The sequence below is a fragment of the Lonchura striata genome, chromosome 1, assembly GCF_046129695.1.
Source record: "Lonchura striata isolate bLonStr1 chromosome 1, bLonStr1.mat, whole genome shotgun sequence".
Classification (NCBI taxonomy): Eukaryota; Metazoa; Chordata; class Aves; order Passeriformes; family Estrildidae; genus Lonchura; species Lonchura striata.
Window position 1 is genome coordinate 90,559,186 of NC_134603.1, and position 26,842 is coordinate 90,586,027.

Genomic DNA, 26,842 nt, shown 5'->3' on the forward strand with positions numbered 1-26,842 from the left:
GAGGGAGCTGAGGGTGTTTAGCGTGGAGGAGGCTCAAGGGTGACCTTACCGCTCTCCATAACTCCCTGAAGGAGGCTGTAGCCAGGTGGGGGTCGGCCTCTGCTCCGGAGAGTTTCAGGCTGGACATTAGGAAGAATTTATTCGCAGAAAAGGTGATTAGACATTGGAATGAGCCGCCCAGGGAGGTGGTGGGGTCACCGTGCCTGGGGGTGGCACTCAGTGCCCTGGTCTAGTTGACACGGCGATGTTCAGTCACAGGCTGGACTCGATGACAGAGGTCTTTTCCAACCAAAATTACTCTGTGGATTGTGGGGGGTTTGTCTGTTTTGGTTTTGTTTGTGAGTGCTTGTTTTTGTTTTGGGTAGGTTTTTTTCCTTTTTTTCAGAGGACGAACACGATATGTGATAGGGGAAAAGATGAAAAGGGGGAGATAGAGGAAGAAAAAAACCCACGAGACCAATACAAGAAAATAAAACCGCAGAACGCGCACCGTGAGGCGCTCCGGCAACCGCCCCGTCCGCGCGCCGGGGCAGCGGCCGCTGCCTCAGCGTTCGGCGCTACCATCTCGTGGCGGGGGCGGGGGGGAAGCTGTGGGTTGTGCTGTTTCTCCCCGGGCGCGGGGCTCGCCTCGTCAGGCTCTTCCCCCCCACTCAGCCGCGATAAGTGGGAGAGGCGAGGCGCGTCCCGACGCACGCGCGGTGAAGGCTCAGTGACCGCCGCGATGGAGGAGGCGGCGGAGCGCGGCCGGGCTGGCGCTGGGGCGGCGGCGATGGCGGAGGGAGGCAGCGCCGCCGGAGAGGAGGCAGCCACCGCCAACGCCGCGTCCTCGCCACCGCCGTGCTCCCCTCCGGAGGGGGGCGGGACGAAGCCACTGAGCGCGGCGGAGTACGCGCGGCGCGTACACCAGTGGCTGTGGGACTCGTACTGCGGGTACCTGTGCTGGCAGGGCTGCACGCCCGCCTTCCTCGCCGCCGCCGCCGCGCAGCCGCCCCCGCCCGCCGCCTCTGCCTATTACAGCCCCTTCTACCTCTTCGCTCCGCCGCCAGCACACGCGGCCTCCGCCGGGACGGGACCCCGCGGCCCCGGCGCTGCCGCCCCAGCCTGGCCGGGAGCGGCGGGCGCGGTGTCGCCCCTGCCCAGGGCGGCCGCCGGCAGCGCCGCCGGCAGCGGCGGCAGCGGCGCCTCCCGGGACGCGGGGCGGCCGGCGGGTGAGTGGGGCCGGGGCTGGGCCTGGGGAGGAGCAGGAGCCTGATGAGAGCCGCGGCTCCGGGAAGCGGGTTCTGGAGAGGGAAGCCGGGGGTGTGCGACGTTGGGAGTGGCTGCGCTTCCGTTGGCTGCGGCCCCGGGCATGTGGCTGTGCCTTGTGACACAGGGTGACAGCCCTAATACCGAGGTGTAAATCCAGAACCTGATGCATAAGCAGGTTTGGGGAGATTGACTGGCATATGCAGCTTACAGCTTCAGTGCTTGTAAAGATGTTTTTGTGCTTAGGAAGGAGTTTATTTTTTTTTTCTAGTGGAAATTATTCTTCTGGTTACAGGCTTGTAGTGCATCTAGCTTTATGAGCAGCCCGTCTGTGTTATGAAATCTAAACTAACTTTGCCTGTTTCAGTGAGCTGTTGGTACTCAAATGAAATAATTTTGTCTAATCGAAGCAGAGAAGTGAAAACATGCTGACATTGAACAAACTTAGGCAGTGGGACCCGAGATAAACAAACGTCTGTTACAGCTGTAAACATTGAAGGCAGTGCACAGCAGGCCTTCTGTTTATATTTTTCAGGAATAAAGCAAACTCACTCTGATCACATGAGAGGTAAAACCTGGAGCAGCAACAACTCCTCACAAGTCGAGGAGTGCCTAGGTCACATTCCTTGAATGTTCGTACCACTGTGAGCAATGGTAGAAAATTGTGGAGGAGAGGACTGCTGACGGACTTTGGAAAAAAGCCAGAGCTCGTTTCTGTCTGCAGGACAAAGTACGACACTGACGATCTGTGACATTATTTATAAGCCTAGTGGCCATATGTGTGTGGAAGATGTTTTTTGTTCCTTTTTCCTTATTTTCAAGGGAAGGGAGCCTAGCCTCTGAGCTTGCCTCTTTCTTATGAGTTTAGGTAGATGTTTTTTAAACATGGTTAGGAGACAAAATAGTATTTTCTGTAATTATGCCCTGATTCTATTATAGTTTGGTTATGAACAGATATTACCAGTCATTAAAGGGAGGGTTGGACAAAGGCTAGGCTGAAATGATTCTTGGAATTTTGCTGGTTTATCAGGAGCTAATTCCATATGTTAAAGGTTATTTAGGGCATGAATAACATTTCATGATGCTGAACATGGTTATTCTGAATATTGCATACTATTGCAACACGCTTGGCCTTCTTGGGTGACTAGGTATGTGATGCAGTAATACAATACAGTTATAAACAAAGACTGTGGTGCTGATGCTTTGGCTACAGATGGATATATCTGGAACAGCTAAAGGGATTATGGCTCCTTCTCTGCTGTAGATTACTGCCCACACAGCAGCAAGGCGAGGCAGGGCAGGTCGTGTATCTGTCCCTGTGCCACTGCAGTTTACAGCCCGTGTGCTTACATAAACTGAAATAAGTGACAGCTTATGCTAATGTTGCAAATTTCAAACTGGGATGTCAAAAAGTGGGATTGTTAACTGCCTTTGCCACTTCAGTCTGCCTGCAGGTGTGTGTCAGAGCAGTAAAATTTAACAGCACTCTGGGCAGTGGCAGGCTCTTCGTGGACAGACACCATGATCTAAGATACTTCTTGCCTGGTCCCTCCCTGCCTTAGTGCAGGAGATACTGCTCATCTGCTGGGAACAGTAGGGCAAAGGGTGCATCCAGGCCCCAGTTGCCCTGTGGCTGACTGGTGCAAACCCCTCTTAAGCACTATGTGGATGCAATATCCTAGACATTGAACTAGATGGATGTTGCATTTGGCTGGCCTTGCTGAATAAATAGTAACCCTTGGCAAAAGAGTGGATTTTTGGTATGATGAACAGCTTGAATCACTGCAATGTAAATCTGCCAGAGTCTAAGGGTTGCCAAGGTTTCTTAATGTGATGGAGTTAACCATAATTTGAATACTTACTTTCCTAGCCCCATGTAGCTTCTTCTTTAGGCAGTAATTTAATTTAATTTATTCAATCGTTAATAAATCAGTCCCTGCCACCAACTTCAACAAATGTGTTGATTTTGACAGAGCAAGTGAAAGCTGTCACCTGGCACTGTGTGCTCAAGCCAGGACTGGGAGACTGGCTATGTTCCCTCCTGCCTTAGTTGAAGAATCTCTAATTAGAATTTAACAGAGAACTTGGACAGGCTTTGACAATGCCAGTGAAATCCATTTTAGTATTATACATGTTGTGGTTTGACACTGGCCCAACACCAGGCACCCACGAGAGTCGCTCACTCACCCTCTCCTGCCACAGCTGGGTAAAGGAGGGGAAAAAGAAAAAATTGTTAACAAAGGCTTCTTGAGTGAGATAAGGACCAGGAGGAATATTTCAAGGGAAAAACAGGCTCAACTTTAGTTGCAAAATGAAATTTATTACTGGCAGAATCAGAGGAGGATAATGAGATGTAACATAAGCCTGTAAAACACCATTTCACCCCCAGCCCTTCCCTGCTTCCCACCGACAGTGCAGGGAGACAGTGTGGGGGTTTTGGTCAGTTCAGCACCGAGATTTTCTCCTTCCACTGCTCCTGAAGAGAGCAGTGAAGCACTTCCCCTGTGAGACTGTGGGGACAGTTCTCCGTGAACTTCTCCAGCGTGGATCCACTCTCACGAGCAGCAGCCCTGCCAAAACTGCTGCAATGTGAATTCCCCCCACAGGCAGACAGTCCTCCCAAAACTGCTGCAATGCGTGTCTCTCTTTCCATGGGGTGCAGTCCTCCAAGGACAGGCTGCTTGGCCGGGAAGCAGGGACCCCCACTCTCCACTGGGTCTCCCACTGGATCACAGCCTCCTCCAGGCATCCACCCACTCCAGCATGGGCACCTCCCTGACAGGTTGTGGGTGGATCTCTGCATCCCCTGTGGATGCCCATGGGCTGCAGGGGCTCAGCTGCTTCACCATGGTCTCACCACGGACTGCAGAGGAATCTTGGCTCTGGTGCCTGGAGCACCTCCTCCCCTCCTTCTGCCCTGACCTTGGTGCTGCAATGTTGCATATTCTCCTCTCTTCCTCTTCTCTAAGTAGAAGCAAAACCCATTAGTTTGTTTTGATTATCTTCTTAAATATGTCATCACGGAAGTGTTACCAGTTTCCCTCAGTGGCCCATTTTTGGCCAGCAGCATGCCCATCTTTAGAGCCATCAGCCATTGGCTCTGTCAGACATGGTGGGAAGCTTCAGCAGCTTCTCACAGGAGCCATCTTTGTGGCCCCCTGCCACTACCTAAAACCAGGCTACTTGATACTTGTGTGATCAGTGCAACAGGTATGAAATAAAGCTGTATAAACCCAGGTATGTTAAATAAGAGCTGATTTCTGCCTGATTCTTCTTACCCTGTTTAAAAGTGCTGTGGGCTTTTGGCTTGGTTCTCACAGCTCACAGGGCCATGGCTGGCAGCATCAGTCTCAGCAGCTGAACTGGGGAGGCTTGATCTAAATGAAATTTGATGATGATTTTTGAGACTGGAGACTGATGTGATTTTTTTTACTCTTTTGTCCTTTGTGTGGGGATAAGTGTTCTCAGAAACAGTAATAAAACCAGTCCCTGTTTCCACAGGTTCCATCTGGTAGTAGAAGGGCATTTCTAAGTGAAGTTTTGATGTGAGTCAATACATGTTTCATGTGAGAGTCATGTTTGTCCTTTGGAAAATAGAGGTATAGCTGGGTCCAGATGAAATTGATTTGCAACACTATTTCTTGGAAACTTTCTAAGACACTCTTTAATGTTTTCTCTGCTTAAATCACCTGAGCAACAAAAGCTTGTGACTCCTTACTTCGTGCCCATTTGCAGGTGGCCAATTAGATAGGAGAATGTGTTACGTTTTCTGGCTGGGGGTAGAGCAGTATGCTGTGCTTTATTATTAGTGTGTAGAAATCTTTTATGTTGAGTATGACTGATATTTTCATCCATTCCTATTTGTATTTGAGTGGAGATAAAATAGGATGTATTTTACTCTGAGGACTGGTACTTGGTATACACAGAAGCCTTGGTGCTGAGGGATAAAAAAATTATGGTAGGTCTGATTTTCTTTTTAATCTGACCTCTTGGATTTACATAAATCTGTTCTCTATGAGATTATTCTAAACAAAGAAACACAAAAACTGATGCATTTTCAATGTACTTCAGTTCTTTAGCAGGGTATGATTTTGCCTGTAATCCTAATTATGGGAAACTCTGTTCTGAAACAGTTAAAAGTTCTTCAAGCAGCTTCGTCTAATTCAACTTAAACAATTCAGATTATTTTTTATGCATACATTTTTAGAAGTTTTCTCAAAGAATGTGTGAGCAGAGCTCTTGATTATGTTCTTTTAGAGAGGTTCATGTGGGTTGTGCTTTAGATGTTAGTGTTAACTTTGTGTTAGTGCAGTAAAATTTGGGTAATGTGAACTATTTCTGTTGCAGGTCGGGAGTTCCTTATCCCTTCACTGGCACACAGGTTCATAGCAGAGATGGTGGATTTTTTTATTCTATTCTTTATAAAGGCAACCATCATTTTAAGTATTATGCACCTCAGTGGAATAAAGTAAGTTGAACAATTTAAAGCTTTCTTACATAACAGCTTTAAGCTTTTCACGCTCTTTGAGGTGTCAGGTTGTATTTATGGTATGTTTTTGCACATGATATCATTAAATAACTAACAGAAGTTGAGGAAAAAAGCCACCACTAGGCTAACCTCATTGTAAATACATTCTGATTGTGGGTCAGCTGATGGAAACACAGAATTTGTACTGGTCTGTAGGCTCACAAACTCCCTATTAAGGAAAGATTAGACTTGCACATTTATGGAAGCGGGGGGAATAGCAAGATTACTAAAAAGTTCTTTATAATTTTCAAAGAAAAAACATTGACAAACTTTTTAAACAGCCTTTGAAATATACTAGATATGACTAGGATTAACTTAATTTTCTGTTTAGTATCTTCTATGTATTTTAGATTTCTGACCTAAACAATGCCAACCCCCACCAAAAAAAAAAAAAAAATCTGATCAAGCAGATCAGATGTGTATGTACTTTGAAAATACAGCCTGGTTGCTAGGAATGCTGCCACACTGCAGGCTTCACTGGGTGTAAATTTGGTTTCTTAAAAAGTGCAAATAAGCAATGTGTGTGTCAACCATACACTAGACTGAAAGATTCGGCATTTCACATTTTTGTACACAGATGTAGTAATTTACCTCAAACACTTCCCTTTTTAACTGCTTCTTTAACTGTCGATATCTTACTCCTTAACTCACTTATTCTGCTTTGGGTTGGTGTAATCAAATATTTCAGTCTGATTAAGAGATGATCTCTTGGTGCAGTTGATAATTCCACTACTGTCCAAACACATTTTGGAACGCAGGCTTTCTGCTCAAGAACCATCCAAACATTGCCTGACTGTAAAGTGATAACAGATATACAGATAACACCTTCCAGACACCTTCACCTGTGGCTTGAAAGGGGTGTGGAAGAGGTGTTACCTCCTGTAACGTGGTAGCTTGTGTTTCCATTTTGCCTTCAGTAGGTGGGGAATGATACAAAGTGAAGTACTGGAAAGATGGGGAACAACTGTATGTATATTGCTGCTGTAAAGTAATGAAAGAGTAATTTACAGCATGTTCAATATGAATAGTTTTGTGAGACAGTTGCTTAGAAAGGTCAGAGAAATGTTCTGGCGGGGGTTTTTCTCCTTGAGAAGCATGGTGTGCTTGGGGTTAGGCTGAATTGTCATGGAAAACATAGGTCCTCACAGGCTCAAGACAGACACTTCAGGCCAAAGCTGTATTGAAGGGAAATGCTACATTGTTGAAGGTTGTGCTAGATTGTTTTTTAATTCCTGGGTTGTTTTGGGTTTTTTCAGTCCTTAAGTCTGAATAAAAAAGAGAGCAAGTAGTGCAAATAGTAAATGGACTGTTTCAAAGTGGTACTGCACAGTTCTATGTGAGCCCTAATTAGATACATGAGTGAAAAATTCTTGCCTTAGTGTGTTGGAAGTATATCCATTCCAGGTATCAGATAAGAATGTTACTGTGGCATTTATCTTATGAAAATACACCATTAACTCCAAATGGATGCTTTGCATAGATCTGTTAGGCTAAAAACCATAAGGTTGCAAATGCTTTGTTTGAATCCTCCTATTGCATACCAAGGTACCTCCAGACAAATATGGGGGCTGTAAAGAATGAGAATGAGGAGCCCTGATGAGAACCCTGATCATGTAGAGGAGGATATAGGGCTCCCCTGATTCCTTAGGGAAACTGCCAACTTCTCCCTTGCATTCGTAAAGAGTGCCCTTTTCTTCTTCCTTGAGTGTTTGTGTAACAAGATACTTGGAGACTTGGATGCCTTCCATTTATAGCAAGTTAGATGATTATGTGCAGAATCTGTTTACCTCCCAAGAAGTGTGAGAATTTTCAGAACAATTCTGCAGCTTACTACCCAGGGACACCATTGTGCACAAGTGGTAATAAAGAATGATCTTTTCTTAATGAAAAAAACAAAACAAACTAGGCAGTAACTCAGAATGAAACTGAGTGTTCTGAATTTTAATGGCTTGTTTATTATCAGAGAGGGCAAGGAGCTTTTGTTATCTTATAATACCAGAATGGAGGGAGTGAATTCTGGTATTAAAGGGGTAACACTGGTATTGGGAGGATGATTTTAAAGTTCAGTTTTATTTTGTACAGGGACATCTCTAAATTTGCCATGCATTACATTATAGAAGAAATAGATGAAGATACATCCATGGAAGATTTGCAGAAAATGATGACAGTAGCTCTCTTCTACAGGTTATTAGTCTGCTTTTATGAGGTAATACTTACAAACATTAACTCCTGAAATTAATAGTTGTGAGTTGTTGAAGTAACGGTTTTAAAAAATAATGTTATCATTGGCCAATAAAATAAATCCTCTTAACAGTATTTTGGATTATGTTGAAGCTTATGACATTCACATAGTTCTGAGGATAACCAAGTTTGGGAGACCTGTCAACAACATGGTGCCCTGTGGAATTAAAGTAACCTTTCTTTTATAGATAATCTGCATTTGGGGAGCAGGTGGAGCAACCCCAGGAAAATTCTTGCTTGGACTGCGAGTTGTGACGTGTGAAACTTCCGTACTTATTGCACCCAGCCGTGTGTTAGTCATTCCATCTTCTAATGTCAGTATGACAACGTAAGTTCTGGCTCAGTCTCGTTGCATTCAGGTTAACAGTGTCAAGAGCGTGTGATTTGGAAAGAAATTCACTGTTGCTATATTGTTGACCTTTTCAATAATCAGATTGCAACAGCTATTGTCAGATTCTGTAGTCTAAGAATAAAATGGTAATTATTCAGCCACATGGGAGTATTTTTCAGGGTAGGTGGTTAAATCTCCTCTAGAGCTCGACTTCTGTGTTGTACAAAACTTGGGCACTGAACCTGGAGGTTAACTACTAATGTAAGCAGCAAAGTGAAAGTAAGGCACTGAATGTTCTATTCTGATTTCAGGTCCACAGTACGAGCTTTGATCAAGAATTTTTCTATTGCATCATTTTTTCCTGCGTTTATTACGCTGCTGTTTTTCCAGCATAACAGAACAGCCTATGATATTGTAGCAGGAACTATTGTGGTCAGAAGAAATGGAGTCAGATGATACCAAAAAATGAGATTTCCGGACTGGTTCTCAACATCCCCTCCAAACCCCAGTGAATAAAGACCTACCCCAGAACTGAAATTGAGGTGTCTGTTGGAACCTTTTGCCCTAATTAAATAGGAACTGATTCAGAAGCTAAAGAAAATGTGTGGTTCCTGTATGATGCCAGCAACTACCTTCGAAGTATTGGAGTTTTCGTAGACGCCAAAGAATTTTGGGAGAGAAAATATGAATTAAATCCAGGAGTATTAACCTCTGACTGATGAGACAAAACCTGTCTGCTTTAACTGCAAAAAGGAGCTGTTCTGTTTGTCAGTCTGTGAAAAGCAGATCCCTAGGAATATGCCACCTTAAAAGAAATGTTGCTCCTACAGTTTTGGATGTTGACAGATAACTAGAAAATTAAGTTATTTTCCAGGCAGTTGTCTGTCAAAGGGTAAGAGGGAAGAAACCTCTGCAGTATTAGACAGCAAGGCAAATGATGCTAATTGCCATGTATGTAGAGAGATCAGCAGTGGTTATCAGTGTCTTTTATTATTGCTTCACAGATCATATTTCCTCACCTTTTAAGTATTTTCTCACAATATTGATGTGAAATTTTTTTGCATGATTGTCTCAAGCACTGTCACTTACTTCACTTGTCCAAGCTAATGAAGAAGTGAAATAGCTGCTTTTTCCTCTGAGAAGGCTGTGTTACACTGCAGTGTTAGTGATCTGGTGTGTGTAAATAATTCTGGAGCCATCAACAGTACAGACCATGCTAATGAAAGGTAACTTTTTTGCTTCTGTTTGGAGTGAAAGCACTTGTCTATTTCTTGCATATAATGCACAGCAGAAGTGAATGTGTTTCAGGAGCATGCAGAAAACATTACCTGAAATGTGTTATGGGTGTAAATCTGCAGAAGTACAAATACTGGTTATTTTCACTTTATCATTCTGGCTAATTGTTTGTATATTCAGAATAACTTAAATACTGAATAAAGAAACCTAATATTTTGCATGACTATATCGCTTTGATGATTCATTTATTCTCATGTTATTAATAACTCAGGAAATTAACGTAAGCAATATTAATGTTTTACTGAACTCTTAAGTTGGAGTCTGGAACTCTTCAGTCACAGCTTTTGTACATTCCTCTCTTAGGCTTAACATGCCACTCAGTGGCTGAAGTGGCCACCCTGCCTTCAGTTTTGCACAATGGCTTGGTTGACAGTAGAAATGTTTTCAGAGCTTGGTTATTGCTCTTGTCTCCAGGTGTAGTAACTTAATCAGTGTTCATATGCTGCAATATTTTCATTGGACAAGTTGTGATTTTCTGTGTATGACTGTATTGTGCATGCATTTCAGTTTTCATTTCAAATGATGATTCAGGACTAGATCCTGTGTTTAAGAGTTGCAGAGTGAAGTTTTGCCATTCATTACATATCCAGAATGAGGTCACTAACTTTTTAGATAACTACTTTTAAATCTTTATTTTTGAAATGAAGGGAAAAAAAGTTCCCTTGGCTAGAACACTTGTTTTTAGAGCCCTTGCTTAATCATATATTTTTTGAATACTGGCAGGGGTGGTGATCCTACTACTTACATGGACAGCCTCTTCCAATACTTTACAGCCCTTTCCATTATTTTTTTCCCCTAACATCCAGTCTAAACCTCCTGTCACCATCTTGAAGCCATTTTCTTGTCCTACCACTTCCTACCTGGGATGAGACCAACCTCCCCCAACTCCCCCACCCCCTTTCAGGCAGTTGTAGAGAATAAGATCACCCCTAAGCCTCCTTAACTCCAGGCTAAACACCCCCAGTTCCCTCAGCTGCTCCTGGCAGGACTCCTGGTCTGTTCTTTCAAAGACTTAAGCACTGAGGTCAGGCATGGCAATCAGCCTGATGAAAACTAAAGCTATTAGATCCAACTTAAAAGTCCATTCTAGGGTAAATTTTGCCTATTCACAACAAGAACTTTTATTCTCTTTACTGTAGCAGTGACCTAAAAACTAGGATTCAAAAGGGGGAGGATGAGGGAGGAAGGGAAAAGCAACACTGTTGGCTAAAACTTTATTACTAACAATTCAGGTATAAGGGAAGGTATCTCTTACCCTATAGAAAAATACCACCCTTACCACAGCAGGTAAAGAAAACAATTACAATGCAAGAACACAGAGCCTGTCCATGGAAATATGTATACATTGTGCTGTTGGCCCGCTTTTAGTTTGTCTCTTATGCAAGCTGCATCCCACATGTGGCTTGTTTCTGCTTGAAGGACAAGTACTTGGCAGGTGCTTCAGGGCTAAGGGGGAGAAGGTGGAAAGCTGTGGCATTTTTCACATGTAGACAGCTGGAAATGCATAATTGCAAATAATCCTTTCATGGCTGCAGTGGCATGGTCTGACTGCCTGAATAGCAGTGAGAGTGTGTGTATGTAGTTTGAAAGTCAAGTTGCTGAGCATTTTCCGTTTCTAGGAACAGTGACTGGGGCCCTACACCTGAAAAGAGCAGTTGGCCTTTGCCCTCTTGTTATGTCCAGTTTATGCCTGGAAGGCATCTCACCTCATACCAGCAGCACCTGCAGGAGCGGGGAGCAGTACTGGGATCTGAAGTGTCAGCCAAGGCCCAGCAGCGCCTCTGAAAGACATTTACACCATCTGACGGTGATGCAGGTCTCTGCCCTTCTAGCTGAGGGAAGAATTCATGTCTGAGTCAGAGACAGACTGCTGTGACTTGGTACAAATCCAGCTGTGGGCCCCCACATGAACAAGCATTTCCTCTGATTTTACTAGAATAGGGTCTGTTCTCCAAGAAGTTCCTGTAACTGCTACAGAAGTGCCTCCCCCCCATTACTCATTTCCAGTCTTCAGTTAGAAAAGTGGTGAATGTTTGAAAACATTAGGTTGGGTTTCTTTAATAGCACTACAAAAAATTAACTGCAGCCAGCTGACACATTGATAAAACTGCTCCAAACTTCAGCCTACAATAAAACTCTTCTTTCCTAAGAGGAGACTTCTAAATTTAAGATCCTCTAAAATCTATGCAAAAAAGCACAGGTTGAAGAAAGCATGAGACATTGCTGAGGCTCAGGGAACGACCTCATACAGTTACAGTTGGGGATGCCTTTACAGAGTTAAAATTGCCAGGTAATATTTCGCAGTTTTTATTGATGGCATTTATCCCATGGTTTAACATGTTAATTATACTGTAATAAACATGGCTTTAATATTAAACTTTTCCTTATTATCCAAAGTCACCACAGTCCATTTCAGTAAATATAAAAATATATACTTAATACTTTGTACAATACTGGTTTTTGGTCCAAACAAAAATGGATCAGAAAAGCCAATAAACTTACTTTAAGAATTCCCAATTTTAAAGATTTTCTAAATGGATTTAGGCAACTTTGAATAATGGGATTTACATAAAATCTGAGACAATACTAAACAAAAATGGCTGTAACACACAAAATTAAAATTTCAATTTCACAGATTTGTTATGCCAAAAAAGTACATAGAGAAACAAAACCATATTTACACATTTCGTAATAAAATAACAAGGCGAGACAGGTGATAAAGGGCTGTAAGAATGAAAATATAGAAATAGCATATAATTATTAAATGAAGAACTACAGATCTAACAAGTCCTTAGCATGGATCATCCTTTAATCAGTCTTCCCCTATCAGAAAATTTTAGTGCACAATACACCCAAACTCACTCACTTCACACATACACCAGCACAAACTCAGCATAGAAATCATTCGTTATCAACATTCTCTACTCTATACAGCATCCCTCGCTGATATAATTACAATTTCGAGGCGTCAGTAAACGCGGATGAGCGCACGTAGTGGTGCGGATGAAGAGGTATCGACAAGCCATTCACTGTGCAGGCTCTACTCGGGGCTACAGCCAGACCATGCTGAGTCAGTGGAAGAAGTAACTTGAGACTTTTGCTTGAGAAACAGCCTTGTTGCCAACTTTACTTGCTACCAAAAAAATGTAACGGGTAGAGGGGAGGGAAGGACAGGAAAGCTAAGTTTTATATTCCTTTAGGCAGATCTGACTTCCGACAAGCCAGTATGAGGTACAATCCCAGTAACTGAACGATTCAGGGTAGTAGCTGAACATTTCAGGATAATAGCTGAACAATTCAGGATAGTAGCTGCTTCCAATGTTTTTGATGCTTTACCGATCGGGCGTTTACTTTCTACGTCTAATTGCAGTCTTTATCTTCCGACCAGGAACTGAAGATCCAGAGGCAGAGAAAACATTTTTCCCATTAGTCCTATTAAAAGAAATTAGTAGTTCAGAGTTTAGGACAGTGTAGCTGAAAATTCAGTAGCAGCACTGAGTAGATATTCCAGAACAACTGTTTCATAGTCTTGTCTCACTAGTTACCAGCTGGCAACAAGCAGCAAATGACGAACAGGAGGAAGAGAGTTCCAGAAACCAATTAAATCTCTCTTATTCAGAAGGTAAGCAGCAGCATAATGGCTGGATACAGGTTCTACCTTTCAAGAACAAGACAATCTCACATGTGTTGATGTGTGACATTCCTGACAGCTAGGCTCCTTTACAGATAGTGGTGCTTAGTTAGCCAGCGAGGCTAATAAAAGGAAGGATGCCAAATTTAGTTTCAAACTCCGAGGTTCATCTGATCACCTCATGATTTAACAGCAGTAGAGGCTGAACACTGTCCACTGATATTACCCGAAGCTCAAGGGAAATTCTGATATGGTCTCTTACCCCACTGTAAATGTTGGAGGCTGGTTGAACGAAAATCCCGAAGTGCCAGGAGCGGCTGATGCAGGAGGATTTGCACCAAAAGTGAATACTCCTGGGTTATTTGGAAAGCTGAAATTAGTAGTATTGCTTCCAAACTGGAATACAGAACCTGGGAAGATGGAGTGGAAGCAGAAAGAAGAAAGCTGAAATTTAAGTTCATCCTCTCCAGCAAAATCCTCATGTTCTTCCCCATTATCTTTAAAGATTATTCTCTTTACAGGTTGCTCAAGATTATAAAGTTGGGGGGGGGGAGGGGGAGGGTGTGCATCAGAAATGTCAGATTACTACAGGAACGGTTTATTGAACTCACAGACCATGTAGACTTTCAAGACCACCAAGTCCAACTCATGCCCTAACACCTCAACTAAACCATGGCACCCAGTGCCACATCCCGGGATGGTGACTCCACCGCCTCCCTGGGCAGGCCATTCCAGTACTTTATCACTCTTTCCATAAAAAACTTCTTCCTAATATCCAACCTATATTTCCCCTGATGCAGACTGAGACTGTGACCTCTCATTCTGTCTCATTGCTGCCTGGAGAAAGAGACCAACCCCACCTGACTACAGCCGCCTTTCAGGGAGCTGTAGAGAGTGAGAAGGTCTGAGACCTCTGAGTCTCCTTTTCTCCAGGCTAAACACCCCCAGTTCCCTCAGTCGTTCCCCACAGGGTTTGTGTTGCAAGCCCCTCACCAGCCTCGTTGCCTCCTCTGGACACGCTCAAGCATCTCAATGTCCTTCCCAAACTGAGGGGCCAGAACTGGACACAGCATTCAAGGTGCCAGGACAGGGGAAGAATGACCTCCCTGCTCCTGCTGGCCACACCATTCCTGACACAGGCCAGGATGCCACTGTTCTTCTTGGCCACCAGGGCACATTGCTGGCTCACATTCAGCCGCTGTCGACCAGAACCCCCAGGTCCCTTTCTGCCTGGGCACTGTCCAGTCACGCTGTCCCCAGCCACAGGGGGTTATTGTGGCCAAAATACAGGGCTTGGCACTTGGACTTATTAAACTTCATCCCACTGGACTCTGCCATCCATGCATTCACATACATTGATGAATTTTTAAAGTAATACTGCTGGCACACTGATAATTAGTTGTTTGCTAGCTTCCGTGCCACCATGGAATTTATACCTGTGCATACTGAAGTTTATTAATCAAGTCTTAAACTGTAAATTTATATTCAGGTAAACTGTCCTGTGTTCATGCAATGGATCTGGGGACTTCCTTTCCTTTAATGTGCCAGCAGTACTTTGTCTGAAAAAACCCCAAACACTTAAATCATCAGAGTAAACTATTAAATAATACAGAAAATCCAGAGAGAACTTTACCTTTAAAAGGCTGTCTCATTAATGAAAGATCAACTGAGTTATGTGTTGTACACTAATCTGCTTGTACTAATCTACTGATTAATACAAAAATGTCTGCTACTTTTAATGGAGGCTGTTTTATAAAACTTCTGAGAGGAAAAAGGAGGCTTCTCCCTTTCAGGATTTGATGTGATATCAAATAGACATTCTGGCACTGTTTTTGTTTTTTATTTATTACTTTCTTAAGTTACAAGGTTCATTCTCTGCCCCTTTCCCATGGCATTTTATACTTCATTAGTATAAAATTAGTATTAAGATCTTTATCTTAATACAGTCTTATCCCATAAATGCTTAAAAAAACCACCAAACAATTCTGACTGTATTTTATACACTAAAATGACTGATTCAATTTTCAAATAAAAAAGTAAAAATTTTGCACTTTGTCAACTCTTTTGTTTTACACAATCTTACCAGTGATTACTTCATGATTTTCACCAGTTCCTTTCAATCATTAGGTTTCTAAAGAAAAAACAAAGCTCAAAATTTAATTGTAGAATTGCAACCTCCATGTCTGCTAACTCTCTTGTGGAGAAGGCTTACTGTGAAGCTGGATACCTGTGGCACATTGTGTAGTCACAGTCAGGCCTGGGACATAATGACAACCCTATACCTATTATTTTTATGGAGGGCAATTTCTGTATTTAAATACACGCACAAGGCTGAAGTTGTCTTTCTCAATATAATTCATGGTGCACTTCATGAAAAACAAAGTAAAATATACATCTTTAAATGGAAGAGGATGGTCGGCACTCACCAGCACTGGGGGTACCAGAGCCAAAAGCTGGCTGATGGGCTGCCTGCTGTCCAAACACAGAGGGCTGAGTGCTGCTTGTCACCGAGCCGAATGCAGAAGGAGCAGGGTGGGAGCCAGCAGAAAACAACGTTGTCGACAGCGATCCAAAACTTGGAGCGCTTTGCTGGCCGGAGCCTGGGCTTGGGCCAAATGCTGGTAACTGACTGGTGCCAAAGGCTGAGCCAGCAGCAGGCGCTGGGGGCCCAGAGCCAAACAGAAATGAAGACGATGACCCTTGGGGGAAAAAGAGGGATGTCAGTATGGGCCCCTTCCCTCCCACCCTCAAGAATGAATCCAGAAAAAGCCTCAGGACTGGTAGCTGAATACTCATCTTAATTTCAAACTAACTGTGTGAGTATATAAAACAGACACTACCTCAGCCACAACAGGAATTGCATCTTTTCTGTTAAGCAACATGAGAAACACTGTGTTTATGAGAGAGAGTCAGACAAAATTGAATCTCAAACACACTGGTTGCCTCTTCATGTTGTCAAGATCGATTCCTACAAACAGTGTGCTTTAATCTGCGTTTACTAAAAGCTGTTTCCACCATACGCATGGAATATTAATTCAAACTGGATTTTTCAGACATGCAAAATAAAGCTCCTGATTTATTAGGACTAGGAGAACATGTATCTTTTCTTTTCAGCAACTCCACCCCTCTCCATTTAAGTGTTTACCATTATCAACTTCTGGAGGCCAAATCAACCTTGCAGTAATCTCAAAATCTTGGTTTAGCAGAGTAATTCTCTACCTATCAACAACAAAGAACCAGCCCAATGGTTGAGCTGCATGGCCAGCAGAAATAATGAAACGCACCTGAACAGTGACTCTGAAAGTACACGGCAGATCTGCTACGCCAAAGGAGCACTTTAAACAGCATTACTAATGCTCATGCAACAGAAAATACCCTCTAATTGCTCCATAACTTGGAATGGCTGACTTTTGTTCCAAGATGAGATACATGGTCAAACTTAGGTTTCTGAATTTGTGAACATGTGTGAAATATGGTGTCACTTACTAAAACAGTTACACCAAAAGTTAGTGATTTGTAAGCAGTTCAAACTAATCTGTTGGTTGTTGTAATTTAGGACTGCTTTCTGTTTCTGATCAAAAAAAAAAAAGTGTGCAAATTACACTTTTGTGATTGACAAAGTTAAGCCACCAGGATCAAACTAGACTAAGTCCCTTACAGATTCAATCTTATTTCCAGAATCCTGCATGGCTCATAGGAATACAGATAATTTGGTGTATTTAGTCTTGAATCATGCATTTGTTCATGCAATTCAGGGAGTAACAAACAAAACATGAAGAAACTCTGTATTTCTTACTGCTGTCTTCTCTAATTTCCTAGAAAATCAACATGCATTGGCTATGCTCCTTAGTAGAAACCATCCCTTACGCAGCACTAATTGCATATTGAGGTACTCCATTTATAGATACTTGTGAGGGAAGGACCTGGCAAAGTTTGACATTATTTTCAGAATTTAGAGTTTTAGGTATAGGAGTGCAAAAGCAGGAAAGTTGTAATTCCTTCTAACTGTAAACACTGGACTAACAGTGACTGAAGAAAGAAATTATCATTCTCAAGGTGAAAAGCTCTTGTACAATTCTTGTACAATTTTGGCATTAGTCCACTACTAATGGCAAAAATAAGAAAATGAGAAGAGTGGCTATTTAAAACATACCTGTTGAATTTGATGTAGTTGTGGCTCCAAAAGTAAATCCTGAATTTGCTGCATTTGTACTGCTCTCTCCTGAACGAAAGAGAAATGGAGTAAGAGTCGAGCCAGTGCTAGAAGATGTGGTTGCTGGTTTGTTCTCTTGAGAGAAGCCAAATGACTGAGATGTTGCAGATTCTGCAGGATTGCCAAAAACAGAGCTGGTCACAGTGTTGCTGGGTTGTCCAAACACAAAGGGAGTGGGAACTGGCTGAGGGTTTGAGGAAGAGAGGCTGCTGCCAAACACACTGCTGCTGTTGGCTGAAGTGGTGGGTACCACTGTGTTGGAGGAACTAGAGCTCAAGAAGCTGAAGGATGCTCCTTGATCTGAAAGGAAGAAACACAGTTACTGCTACATCAGATAAATGGAGTTTAACAACCAAGAACTTTTCACACAGCAACCAGCACTGAAAAACGTCTAATCCTCCACTGCAAACTTTCAACAATTGCAAAACTGTGCAATATCTATGAAGTGATTTTTGCACCTTTATAGCAGCAGAGAAACTGCAGCACAGCTGCAAGTAGATGGAAAGAAGATATTCCTTCTCTTTGTCCCTTTCACTATAAAAAACAACACTAGTATGAGGCCTCTATACTGTACCATATTAGAGATTTTATCACCAACTGAGATGCTACTATTGAGACAGTACAACTTCTGTGCTTACACAAGCAGTAATACAGGTTCTTTAAGGTGTGGCAATTTTTTTTTGGTCTAAACATAGTATTAAAACTCACTGAAATCTACAAAAAAATTGCCACGTATTGCCTATACATCAACCACTAGAACTAAAGATAGGCTGCAGGTAGTGTATAAATCCTGTAGATGCTGTCTAGTACAGCCTCAGAGGTATTATTTGACAGACACGAGCAGAGAAGTGAAGGCAAAAGATGTTCTGTTTACCGCAGGTACTGGTTGGTGCTCCAAAGGCAAAAGGTGCCTTTGCCTGCTCACTTTCCTTTTCTGATGGTTTACCAAAACTAAAATTGAATACAGGTTTTGCTGTGCTCTCCTCTTTGGTATGCTCAGCTGTCCCAGATGAAAAGATAGGCTGTGCCTTTATCTCTTCACTGTCAGCTTTCTTTCCAAATGCTAAAGGACCAGCAGAAGTGACAGGGTCCTGCTTCTCTTCTGCCCTTCCCAAAACAAACTGTGAGGCAGGTGCAGACTCCACACTACCAAAAGAGAAACCTCCCTTTGTTGAAACAGTTTCATCCTTTTTCTCATCTGACTTCTTAAATGGCAAAGCAGGTGATGCTGCATCCTTTTCTGCCACAGTTCCAAAAGTGAAGCCACCGATTCCAGTTTTATTCTCATTAGTAGCTATGGAAGAAATAGAACTTGTAGCAAAACCAAATCCTCCCAAAACTGGTTCCTCTTTCTTTTCCTGCTGTCCCAGACTCGTCGTTCCAAACTGAAATGTTGAAGGAGCCTGACTGCTTGTAGATGGAAGTCCGAAGGTAAAACTGTTACTTTTACTTTCTTTTTTGCTATCTTCTGATTTAGAGTCTGAGGAAGAAACTCCAAATTTGAAGTTCCCTGAACCAGTAGGAAACTTAAACCCTCCAGTCACAGTGTTAGATGATGCAGACTCGGATGCGATGCCGAACTTAAAGCTACTTTGTTCTCCAAATTTAACATCTCCTGTGCTACCTAATGTTTGCGAAGATTCAGAGGATGATGACGGGACACCAAATGTAAATGATGGCATTGCAGCATTTGTAGACACAGTAGCAGTACCAAAACCTGCAGAAATAAGCAACAATGTCAGGTTTGCAATATATGATGCAATACATGCAGGCTTTAGCTACATGGCTGGGATTCTAGCCTTGAGCTTTTCCCAGAGTTAAAACTGTTCAACAAAACACCCCCTCACACACACAGACAAGTAAGGAAACTCCACACTTCCTCTCTACACGTATCTTTTCCCAATGGTGCTCTTCTGTGCAGCACCTGCCTTGGAAAGGCACACTGCTGAGCTCTCTGAAAGACAGTGGTTTTAGTCTAAACACCAAATGAACAACACACATAAGGGCTTGAAACAAACTACTATGTCACTGACACAAGCTTTTTCTCTGAAAAAACCAATCCTTTTCTGGAGAATGGATGTGGAAACATACATACACAATCTTATTTAAGCAAAACTCCTAAACAACAAATGGACAGTTTTGCCACACTCAAAGGAAAAAATCACTGTACTTTAAAAAAAAAAAAAAAAAAAAAAAAAGGGAAAAATGTTGTAGAATGCACATCCTTGTTCTTCTTAGTAAGTATTACCTTTGAGCTCTGCTTTGGTGCCTGGCTTCATATTTTCACAGGCTATGCATTTTGTGGCTTCTGCTTTGTTTTGGACTAAGCAGACCTCACATTCCCAACTTCCTTCAGGCATCTTGAATTTGTCTAAATCCAGAAAACCTCCAGAAGAAGCAGAAAATGCAGAAACACTGCTACTGGTCACAGGCACTGAACTCCCTGAGAAAGAAACAAGACAGTTAATCATCCTGCTAAAATCATACATGAAGCTTTTAAGAAATGCTCGCTAAATTGCAAAGCACACAAGTGTAACAGTAAAAAAACAACAAGCTACAAGTTGAGTAGCTTGAGTCAAACACAGTCTGAGAATGTAAACAATTGAAACACCTGGCTTCTTTATAATCTATATATGAATTCAAGAACAAATTGAACCAGTGACATTTAAACAGGAACTGCAGTTCATAAAACACAGCAACACAGCCGATTTCAGATGTAAATTAGAGGTGCTGTATTGAACTAGAACTACCAAAAGAATTCCTGGTGACATGACACGAGCTACTGGTAGTCAAAGTTAGCATCACTCAAGTTAATGATCATTGTCAAGTGATGCAAGGGTGAGAATTTACTAGAACGATTCATCAGCAAGTCACAAGGACAGGATATATTCAAACTATATAGTAACCAAAGAAAAAAAGGAGCTGAAAGCTTCCAAACCCACAACTCTTGTGTTCACCACACTAGCTACACTGCCTTCAACAGCAGCAAAAACCTACTGCTGCTGAGGTGTGAAATCCAACATTTGCTCTCTGACATTTCTCCCCTGTAAAGGAAAAAATGGCCCTTGATGCTGCACCCCAAGAGCAAACTTCTGCTCCACAAGCGTCAAGAGTGAAGCAGACATCCCAAAGGCACAAAAGCATCACATAACTGTAGTCTTCATCTACAATGAACCACTGAGGGTGGCATTCAAGAGAAAGACACAAGATAATTTCTCAAATTCAAAGCAGTAACGTTTCCTAGACAGTAATGGGTCTTCTTTTCCATAGCACATCCAGTAAATTCATGTTCTCCCATTTTACTTGCTTCACTCGTCCCCTTGACAAACATAATGTAACTTTGAAATTCTGAACATACGGTTCTGTTTTAGCACAAGACAACTAGCTAAAGACTACACTGACTTGGAATCTGGCTTCACACCTCTGCTCAATTCCACACAAATGCTAACTGAAGACATTTTAAGCCGTGTTGTCCAAATACTCCTTCTACCTGTAATTTGAAAGAGGAAAACAAAACCCAAACAAATCCAGTAGTTTTTAGCTCCTTGCAAGGAGGTAATTTCCCCCCAACGAAAATGAGTAAATTGGTTTTAAGTTAATCAAGGCATCCATTTTAGTCATCTTTCCTCACTATCTGTAGTAAAGCAGGGTATATTTGCTTCAGTTCAGCTCTGCACTAACACATTTCACAATCAGTTCAACTCATGTGACAGGCTGGAATCTGGGCTGAGACCTCTGAAGTGCTTGCAACCATTCCTGCAGAGAGCCACTAGTCCATCCTATTTGGCATACAGCATGCTGCTCAAAATATTTTTTATATGCAGCATATTTTATTCTCTAAAAAATGCACATAGACCGAGACTGAAACAACAGAGAACAAACCTGGTTTCTCAGACTGACAAGCTACACATTTGCTGTCTTCTGCCTTATTTTGTAGAAGGCACACTGAACAGTTCCAAGAGCCTTTTGGCTGTTTAAATTTGTCTCCAAACCCCAGAGTGACTGCTGTGCCAGTGCTGCTGGAGGTGGATGTCACTGTCACCGAGTTGTCCGTGACCATTGGCATTGTGAGAGCAGGCATCACTCCAGTTCCAGGCTTTGGTGTCTCACATGCTATACACTTCGTAGCTTCAGGTTTGTTCTGGACCAGACAGGTATCACAATCCCATGTGTTGGGTGCTGGTTTAAATTTGTCTTCAAAGCCCAGCGTCCCTGCTGTAGGGACTGTTGCCTTGGAGGAGACACATGGACTCACACTGATCGTTTGCTTCGTACCCTCAACAGTGGACACCTTAGCAGCTTCACATGTTACACATTTGCCATCTGTGGTTTTGTTCTGCAGACACGGGTCATGTGTGTCAGACTGCCAAAACGAGGACGCTTGTTTAGAGGCGTCTTTACCTGCAGAAAAACTACTTATTGCAGGCCTTGTATAGACCACTGTGCTCGTAACAGGCTGTGCAGATGAACAGGAGGGTGATTTCCCAGACATAAAGCCTAGTTTAAAAAAAAAGAAAAAGGAGAGGTCTGACTGATGAAGCTGTACTGTGGCTACATGGAAGTTATTTATAATAGTAGACAGCACAAATCTAAACCTAGTGTCAACGGTTACAACTATACATTCCAACTAACTGCAAGAGGAAGTCCATGGAAATCTTATTTAAAGGGATGAAATTTCATATGCTGAGCTGGGACACAAGAGAACACTTATTTAAAGCTTGATTTAACTCTTCACTTCCAAGAAAGTTTTAAATACAAATCTCAGATGTATCTGCCACTACACTGGTAGATACAAGTATAAACAAACAGTACTGAAAGCTGATGATCTGTCACCAACTGGAAATAATCCAATTCCATTTTAAGACACCATGCCCAATCAAATCAAATTTCTAAAGCTATTTCTGCCACAGTAGATGACTCACATTTACTTAGTAGCTATACAGCAGTAGGTACTTGGAGCAGCAATCTACACAGTTTTCCCCCACAAATACTGAGTAATAATTAAGCAATAAAAATTAAGACAAACACACACTTTCTTTTTTCCTATAAATTTTGTTCAAAATGCACTGGGCAGAGGCCAACTCTTTATTTAAAGGTGCAAACTTTTCAGAGAACACCAATATGGAAACTAATGAAAATGCTATAGCAGTATATCTTAAATATCAGCACAGTTTAACTGTAAAACTAAAATAGAGTTTCTCTTTTTACTGTTATATTATTGTTGCTTAGGGATTGTTTTTTTCATATTAGAAGTGGAATCTTCGAACAGTGCGGATTTAGAACCTGATTTTGTTAAACTGATTAAGAAAACTAATACCACTTCACCCACAGGTCTTTCCCTAAACAAAACACACAGTGTATTTTCTCTCACTTAGCTCTTTCCAATATAAAAATAGGCACTGCCCTTAAGGTGTACACAGATTTCATAATAAGAAGTCCTGCTGTATTTCAAAGCTTATGGGAAAAATCAAGTTAAATTAAGTCCTTTTTCCTAAAACAAAAAGCATCATCTACACACACTTTACTCATATACAATTTTTACTCAGAAGTTGAAAACAATCAACAATGACTTGAAAACCATTTTTTTTTGAAGTGAGACAGCCCACTGCAACTTAACTTTACATTTGAACCCACAGTAACTGTCAACATTTAAGATCAGAAGATATGCAACTTCTGAAACACCTTTAGGAATTAAATTATCTTTACCATTCTTTATTTCTGGAGATGGTGAAGGTGCAAGAGAAATGTTTGTAATGCATTTTACAAACATTTCCTTTCCAATTACATACAATTTATTTATTTAAACAAAACAATGATTCTTTGACTAATTCCTTTTATACTTGAGTTTAAATTAACATCTAAAGGAGAAGCAATGCATCTGGTTTGGAGCTGCAGTTTTCCCATCAGCAATGAAAGCCCTTATAACAGAAGGGGGCATGAAGCATAAGAGATGTAGCATTTAAGTCTGTATTTATTGCTGACACTGCCTTAACTGTGACAAATTGTCTGGGGTTTTTTTTTGGTTGCTGTTGTGCTGGCATTTTTTAAAAATCAATGCAGCTATAAGCAAGTATTCTCTGCAAAATATTTTTTAAAAGAGTTCATTATCTCACCGGGGCTTTTTAGAATGTCCAACACACTTCCTTGCTTTAAGAACTTAGCAGGTTTGCAGAACCCATCATATTCTTCTTCTTCTTCCTTCTTATTGCTGGTGCTGTTTACAGTGGCACTACCTTTAAAAATAAAACAAAACCCACCTTTTACAAAGTAATCCACTTAGAATACATTAATGTTTGCTAGAAACAAGAATTTCCATGTTTCGTTCTTCTTAAATAAGAATCTTCAGAATTTAAACTTATTTACAAGAGTTTATAGTTATAATCTGATTAAAAGCATACTTGTCACTGAAAACACACTTTGTCTGGAATTTATAACAAGCTTAGGAATAACAGATTAACTATTTAACATATAAAAAAAAAAGAGAATTAGCACTCTATGTTTGAAATGCTAAAATTTTTGTTACCTGGACTAAGGATGGATGTCACTGGTGTATCAGTGGATCCAGAAAGCTCTGATGACTTTACGACAGGAACACTAAATGTAAACTTAATTTGCTATTAAAAAAAAAAAAAAGGTTTTTTTTTAGATTCTAAGGAATTTTAATTAAGTTTCACACACAAATAGTAATCTGAAATCCAGTCTTTAAACTTTTGTTGGGTGCTAGGTGAAAAGCCACAAACCAGAAATCTATATATTTGTTTGCCCCCTTACCAGGGCCAATTCTACTTTACTGTTCCACAGTATTCTACTAAAGCCTTGAGAAAACGTTGGGATTTATTTTACTTACAGACAAAGGAGGTAGCACTTCCACCTCAGTAGATTTCACAATTGGAGATGAAAATACAAATGTAGGACTGCCAACATTACTCGCTGGTTGTACCTGTATTTCCAAAATAATTAAAGTTTGTATCTAAGAGAAAAACATCCCAGTGAAACAACAGCAGCTACCTGAATTCACTATCTAACAGATATTCTGTAGTGAAGATGGGAAATCTGATGTTTGGTATTTCTGATCCACAGCTAAGAGAGGTCAGAAAAGAGAAAGCTTGCAAGTCAGTGTATAAGAGTGTATAAGATAGAAGAAGCCGTATCAAAATATGTCATCCTCCCCATCCCCCAATCTGAATAAACCCTGTTTAATTCAACAGGTTATAAACTCAGGTTGGTTAGTTTCATGAGCACCACAGAAAAAGTTAACATTCAGCAAGGAGGATGTATACTCACCCTGAAAAAGTATTCACAATATACAGCAAAGATTTACCTTGTTCATCACTGCTTTTGAAACAATGCTGGGTGATGAGGAGACAGCACTACTGGTAGGGAAACTGAAGCTGAACGTCGGCAGCGATGCAGTACTGATGGGCAGGGGTACTTCAGGTAGCACTTCTTGCTCCATCTCCTAGGTACAGATTTTAATTTTTGTTAGTTTAATTTTTTCTTTAAAGAAGCTGCAAAATCTTTCACTGTCTTTAGAAAAGTTTTAGATTTGCGATAGTACATCTATCATCTGCCTAGTAAGCGTACTGAAAGTAAGCTCAAAATTGTTACCTGAGCAGAAGAGAGAGGGGTGCAGGTAAGATTTATTTTTTGTTTTGTCCTTTAGTTAATAAAGATATAGAAGGACATAACCATTCTAGGATTCTATTATTCCCTTATTTCCTTAATTAAGAGCACAACTTCATGGCAAGTAAGAAAGTGTTCGTCTTGCAAAATTAGGTAGGACAGCTGACAAAGTCTCTGAAGTCACTTGAACTTGGAAAAACGCAGTATTTTAAGAAGGATGTGTGTTCCTTTGAGTACCAAAACCCCCAAAACAAACCAAAGCACAGAAAGTCAAAAATGAAACCCTGATTGAGTGACATACAGGATCATACTCTGGTAAATCTAGTCAGTATCATCTATCAGGATGTAAATTTAACATTCAGAAATCAGTGCACCTTAAAAACTTCTGTGCTTACCCTTGTCTTTTAAACCTTTTGATGGCCAAGATTAGATTGGTGAGAGTTTAAATGGGAATAGCCAATCTCTTCAGGATTTGGACAGTAGTCTACTCAGAAGTGACTAAGCAGATAAGCACATTGCTACTATAGACATTTAATGTACCTCACAGATTACATATTTCAGAGATCTGATCTGAAGAGTCTATCACACCTTGATATTGAGACCATTTCTGTTACATTCTCCAGTATTTCCTACTTCTTTGTTTTTCATCAGCCAGAAGACCAAGTTAACCTCTTTAGATTTAAGATCCAGTAGTAGACAGCTTATGTAACACTCAGACAGGAAAATAATCCTTGGGATAATAATGACTATCATTGCATTAAATGGAGTTTTCCCATTAAAACAAAACAAAAGAAAACCTTTCACAATGAGTTTGAGCAAGTGCCAAAAATTGTGAATGATCATTAGCAAACATGCAAAACACTGTCTTCTGCTTCAGGTTCTTCACCCATACCTTTCTATATGACTTACATATAAAATAACAAAATAAAAAACCCGTTTTTTTTTAATACTTGATATTTCAATCCTTCCTAAAAACTCTACAAGCCTCTGCCAAATTTATTAATTCAACAACTAATAAGAAACTTTATAGTATGAAGAATGTTCAAGATAATACAATGGAAGAGTTTAAAAATATAAAACCAAAGTTGAGGCACTTATATAGATAACTAAACTGGAGCCTGCTCTGAAACCCACAGCAAAACACCCACAAAACTGAAATGGCATTACTGTAAATTACTATGAGGCAATGAAGCTACTTATTTCAGTAATCACAGTAACATCAATTAACCTGAGAGACCCTTACCAGTTGCTGTTTTTGTGCAGGTCTTGATGCAGAGTATCGCTCCCTTTCCCTTCTCATCTTGCCACAGGCACTCTCCATCCTACCTCCCAAAGACAGACCATTGGATGCAGGAGTATCGAGTTTGGAGTAGCTCAAATTGCTGGCACAAAATAAAAATACATAGGTTGAGGAAGCGGATTAAAAATAAAGAAAAAAAACCCACCAAAATGAATAAAAAAATAGTTTCAAGTGATTATAGCCACTATTAATCCTGGAACTGTCACACGCTAATTAGAATCAGAAAAAACTATCCCACAAGTTCCTAAATGCTGGTAAATAGCTGATGTTCTAAACAGCAAACATGAATAAGAGCAGCAGTGAGAACAACATACATAGAAAATAGGCACAACATCCATAAATGAATGATGATTAAGCCAGAAGACCTGAAATAGAAGAACTGATTTAGATTATTTTCTAATGTTTGCTTTTAATAGTCCAGACGGTGGAAATTT

At 41.2% G+C, this 26,842-nt stretch overlaps 2 protein-coding genes across 3 annotated transcripts in view; one reads left to right on the forward strand and one right to left on the reverse strand.

The window, feature by feature from the left end:
- The first annotated feature begins 710 nt into the window (after window positions 1-710).
- FAM8A1 (family with sequence similarity 8 member A1) lies at window positions 711-9,807 on the forward strand. The gene is made up of 5 exons (XM_021552965.2): window positions 711-1,208; window positions 5,593-5,713; window positions 7,856-7,979; window positions 8,203-8,342; window positions 8,657-9,807. The coding sequence occupies exons 1-5, from the start codon at window positions 722-724 to the stop codon at window positions 8,799-8,801; spliced, it is 1,017 nt and encodes a 338-aa protein (XP_021408640.2). The 5' UTR covers window positions 711-721; the 3' UTR covers window positions 8,802-9,807.
- A 1,017-nt stretch (window positions 9,808-10,824) lies between these two features.
- NUP153 (nucleoporin 153) overlaps window positions 10,825-26,842 on the reverse strand; it is a 39,379-nt gene continuing 23,361 nt past the window's right edge. The window contains exons 11-22 of one of the 2 annotated variants that reach the window (XM_021552952.2): window positions 26,352-26,490; window positions 24,807-24,941; window positions 24,333-24,425; window positions 24,009-24,099; window positions 23,599-23,718; window positions 21,368-21,982; window positions 19,734-19,928; window positions 18,360-19,202; window positions 17,426-17,785; window positions 15,699-15,971; window positions 13,535-13,682; window positions 10,825-13,073 (exon numbers count right to left, since the gene is read on the reverse strand). In XM_021552952.2, coding sequence (XP_021408627.2) covers window positions 12,989-13,073; window positions 13,535-13,682; window positions 15,699-15,971; window positions 17,426-17,785; window positions 18,360-19,202; window positions 19,734-19,928; window positions 21,368-21,982; window positions 23,599-23,718; window positions 24,009-24,099; window positions 24,333-24,425; window positions 24,807-24,941; window positions 26,352-26,490 — 3,097 coding nt within the window. In that variant the 3' untranslated portion in view covers window positions 10,825-12,988. Of the gene's footprint in view, window positions 13,074-13,534; window positions 13,683-15,698; window positions 15,972-17,425; window positions 17,786-18,359; window positions 19,203-19,733; window positions 19,929-21,367; window positions 21,983-23,598; window positions 23,719-24,008; window positions 24,100-24,332; window positions 24,426-24,806; window positions 24,945-26,351; window positions 26,491-26,842 lie in introns of both variants that reach the window. The other variant, XM_021552945.3, reaches the window with a different exon arrangement.

Coding starts and splice junctions, on each gene's coding strand:
- FAM8A1 (XM_021552965.2), top strand. CDS start 722: ATGGAGGAGGCGGCGGAGCGCGGCCGGGCTGGCGCTGGGGCGGCGGCG. Junction 5,714..7,855: donor ATGCACCTCAGTGGAATAAA/GTAAGTTGAACA, acceptor TATTTTGTACAG/GGACATCTCTAAATTTGCCA. Junction 8,343..8,656: donor TCTAATGTCAGTATGACAAC/GTAAGTTCTGGC, acceptor TTCTGATTTCAG/GTCCACAGTACGAGCTTTGA.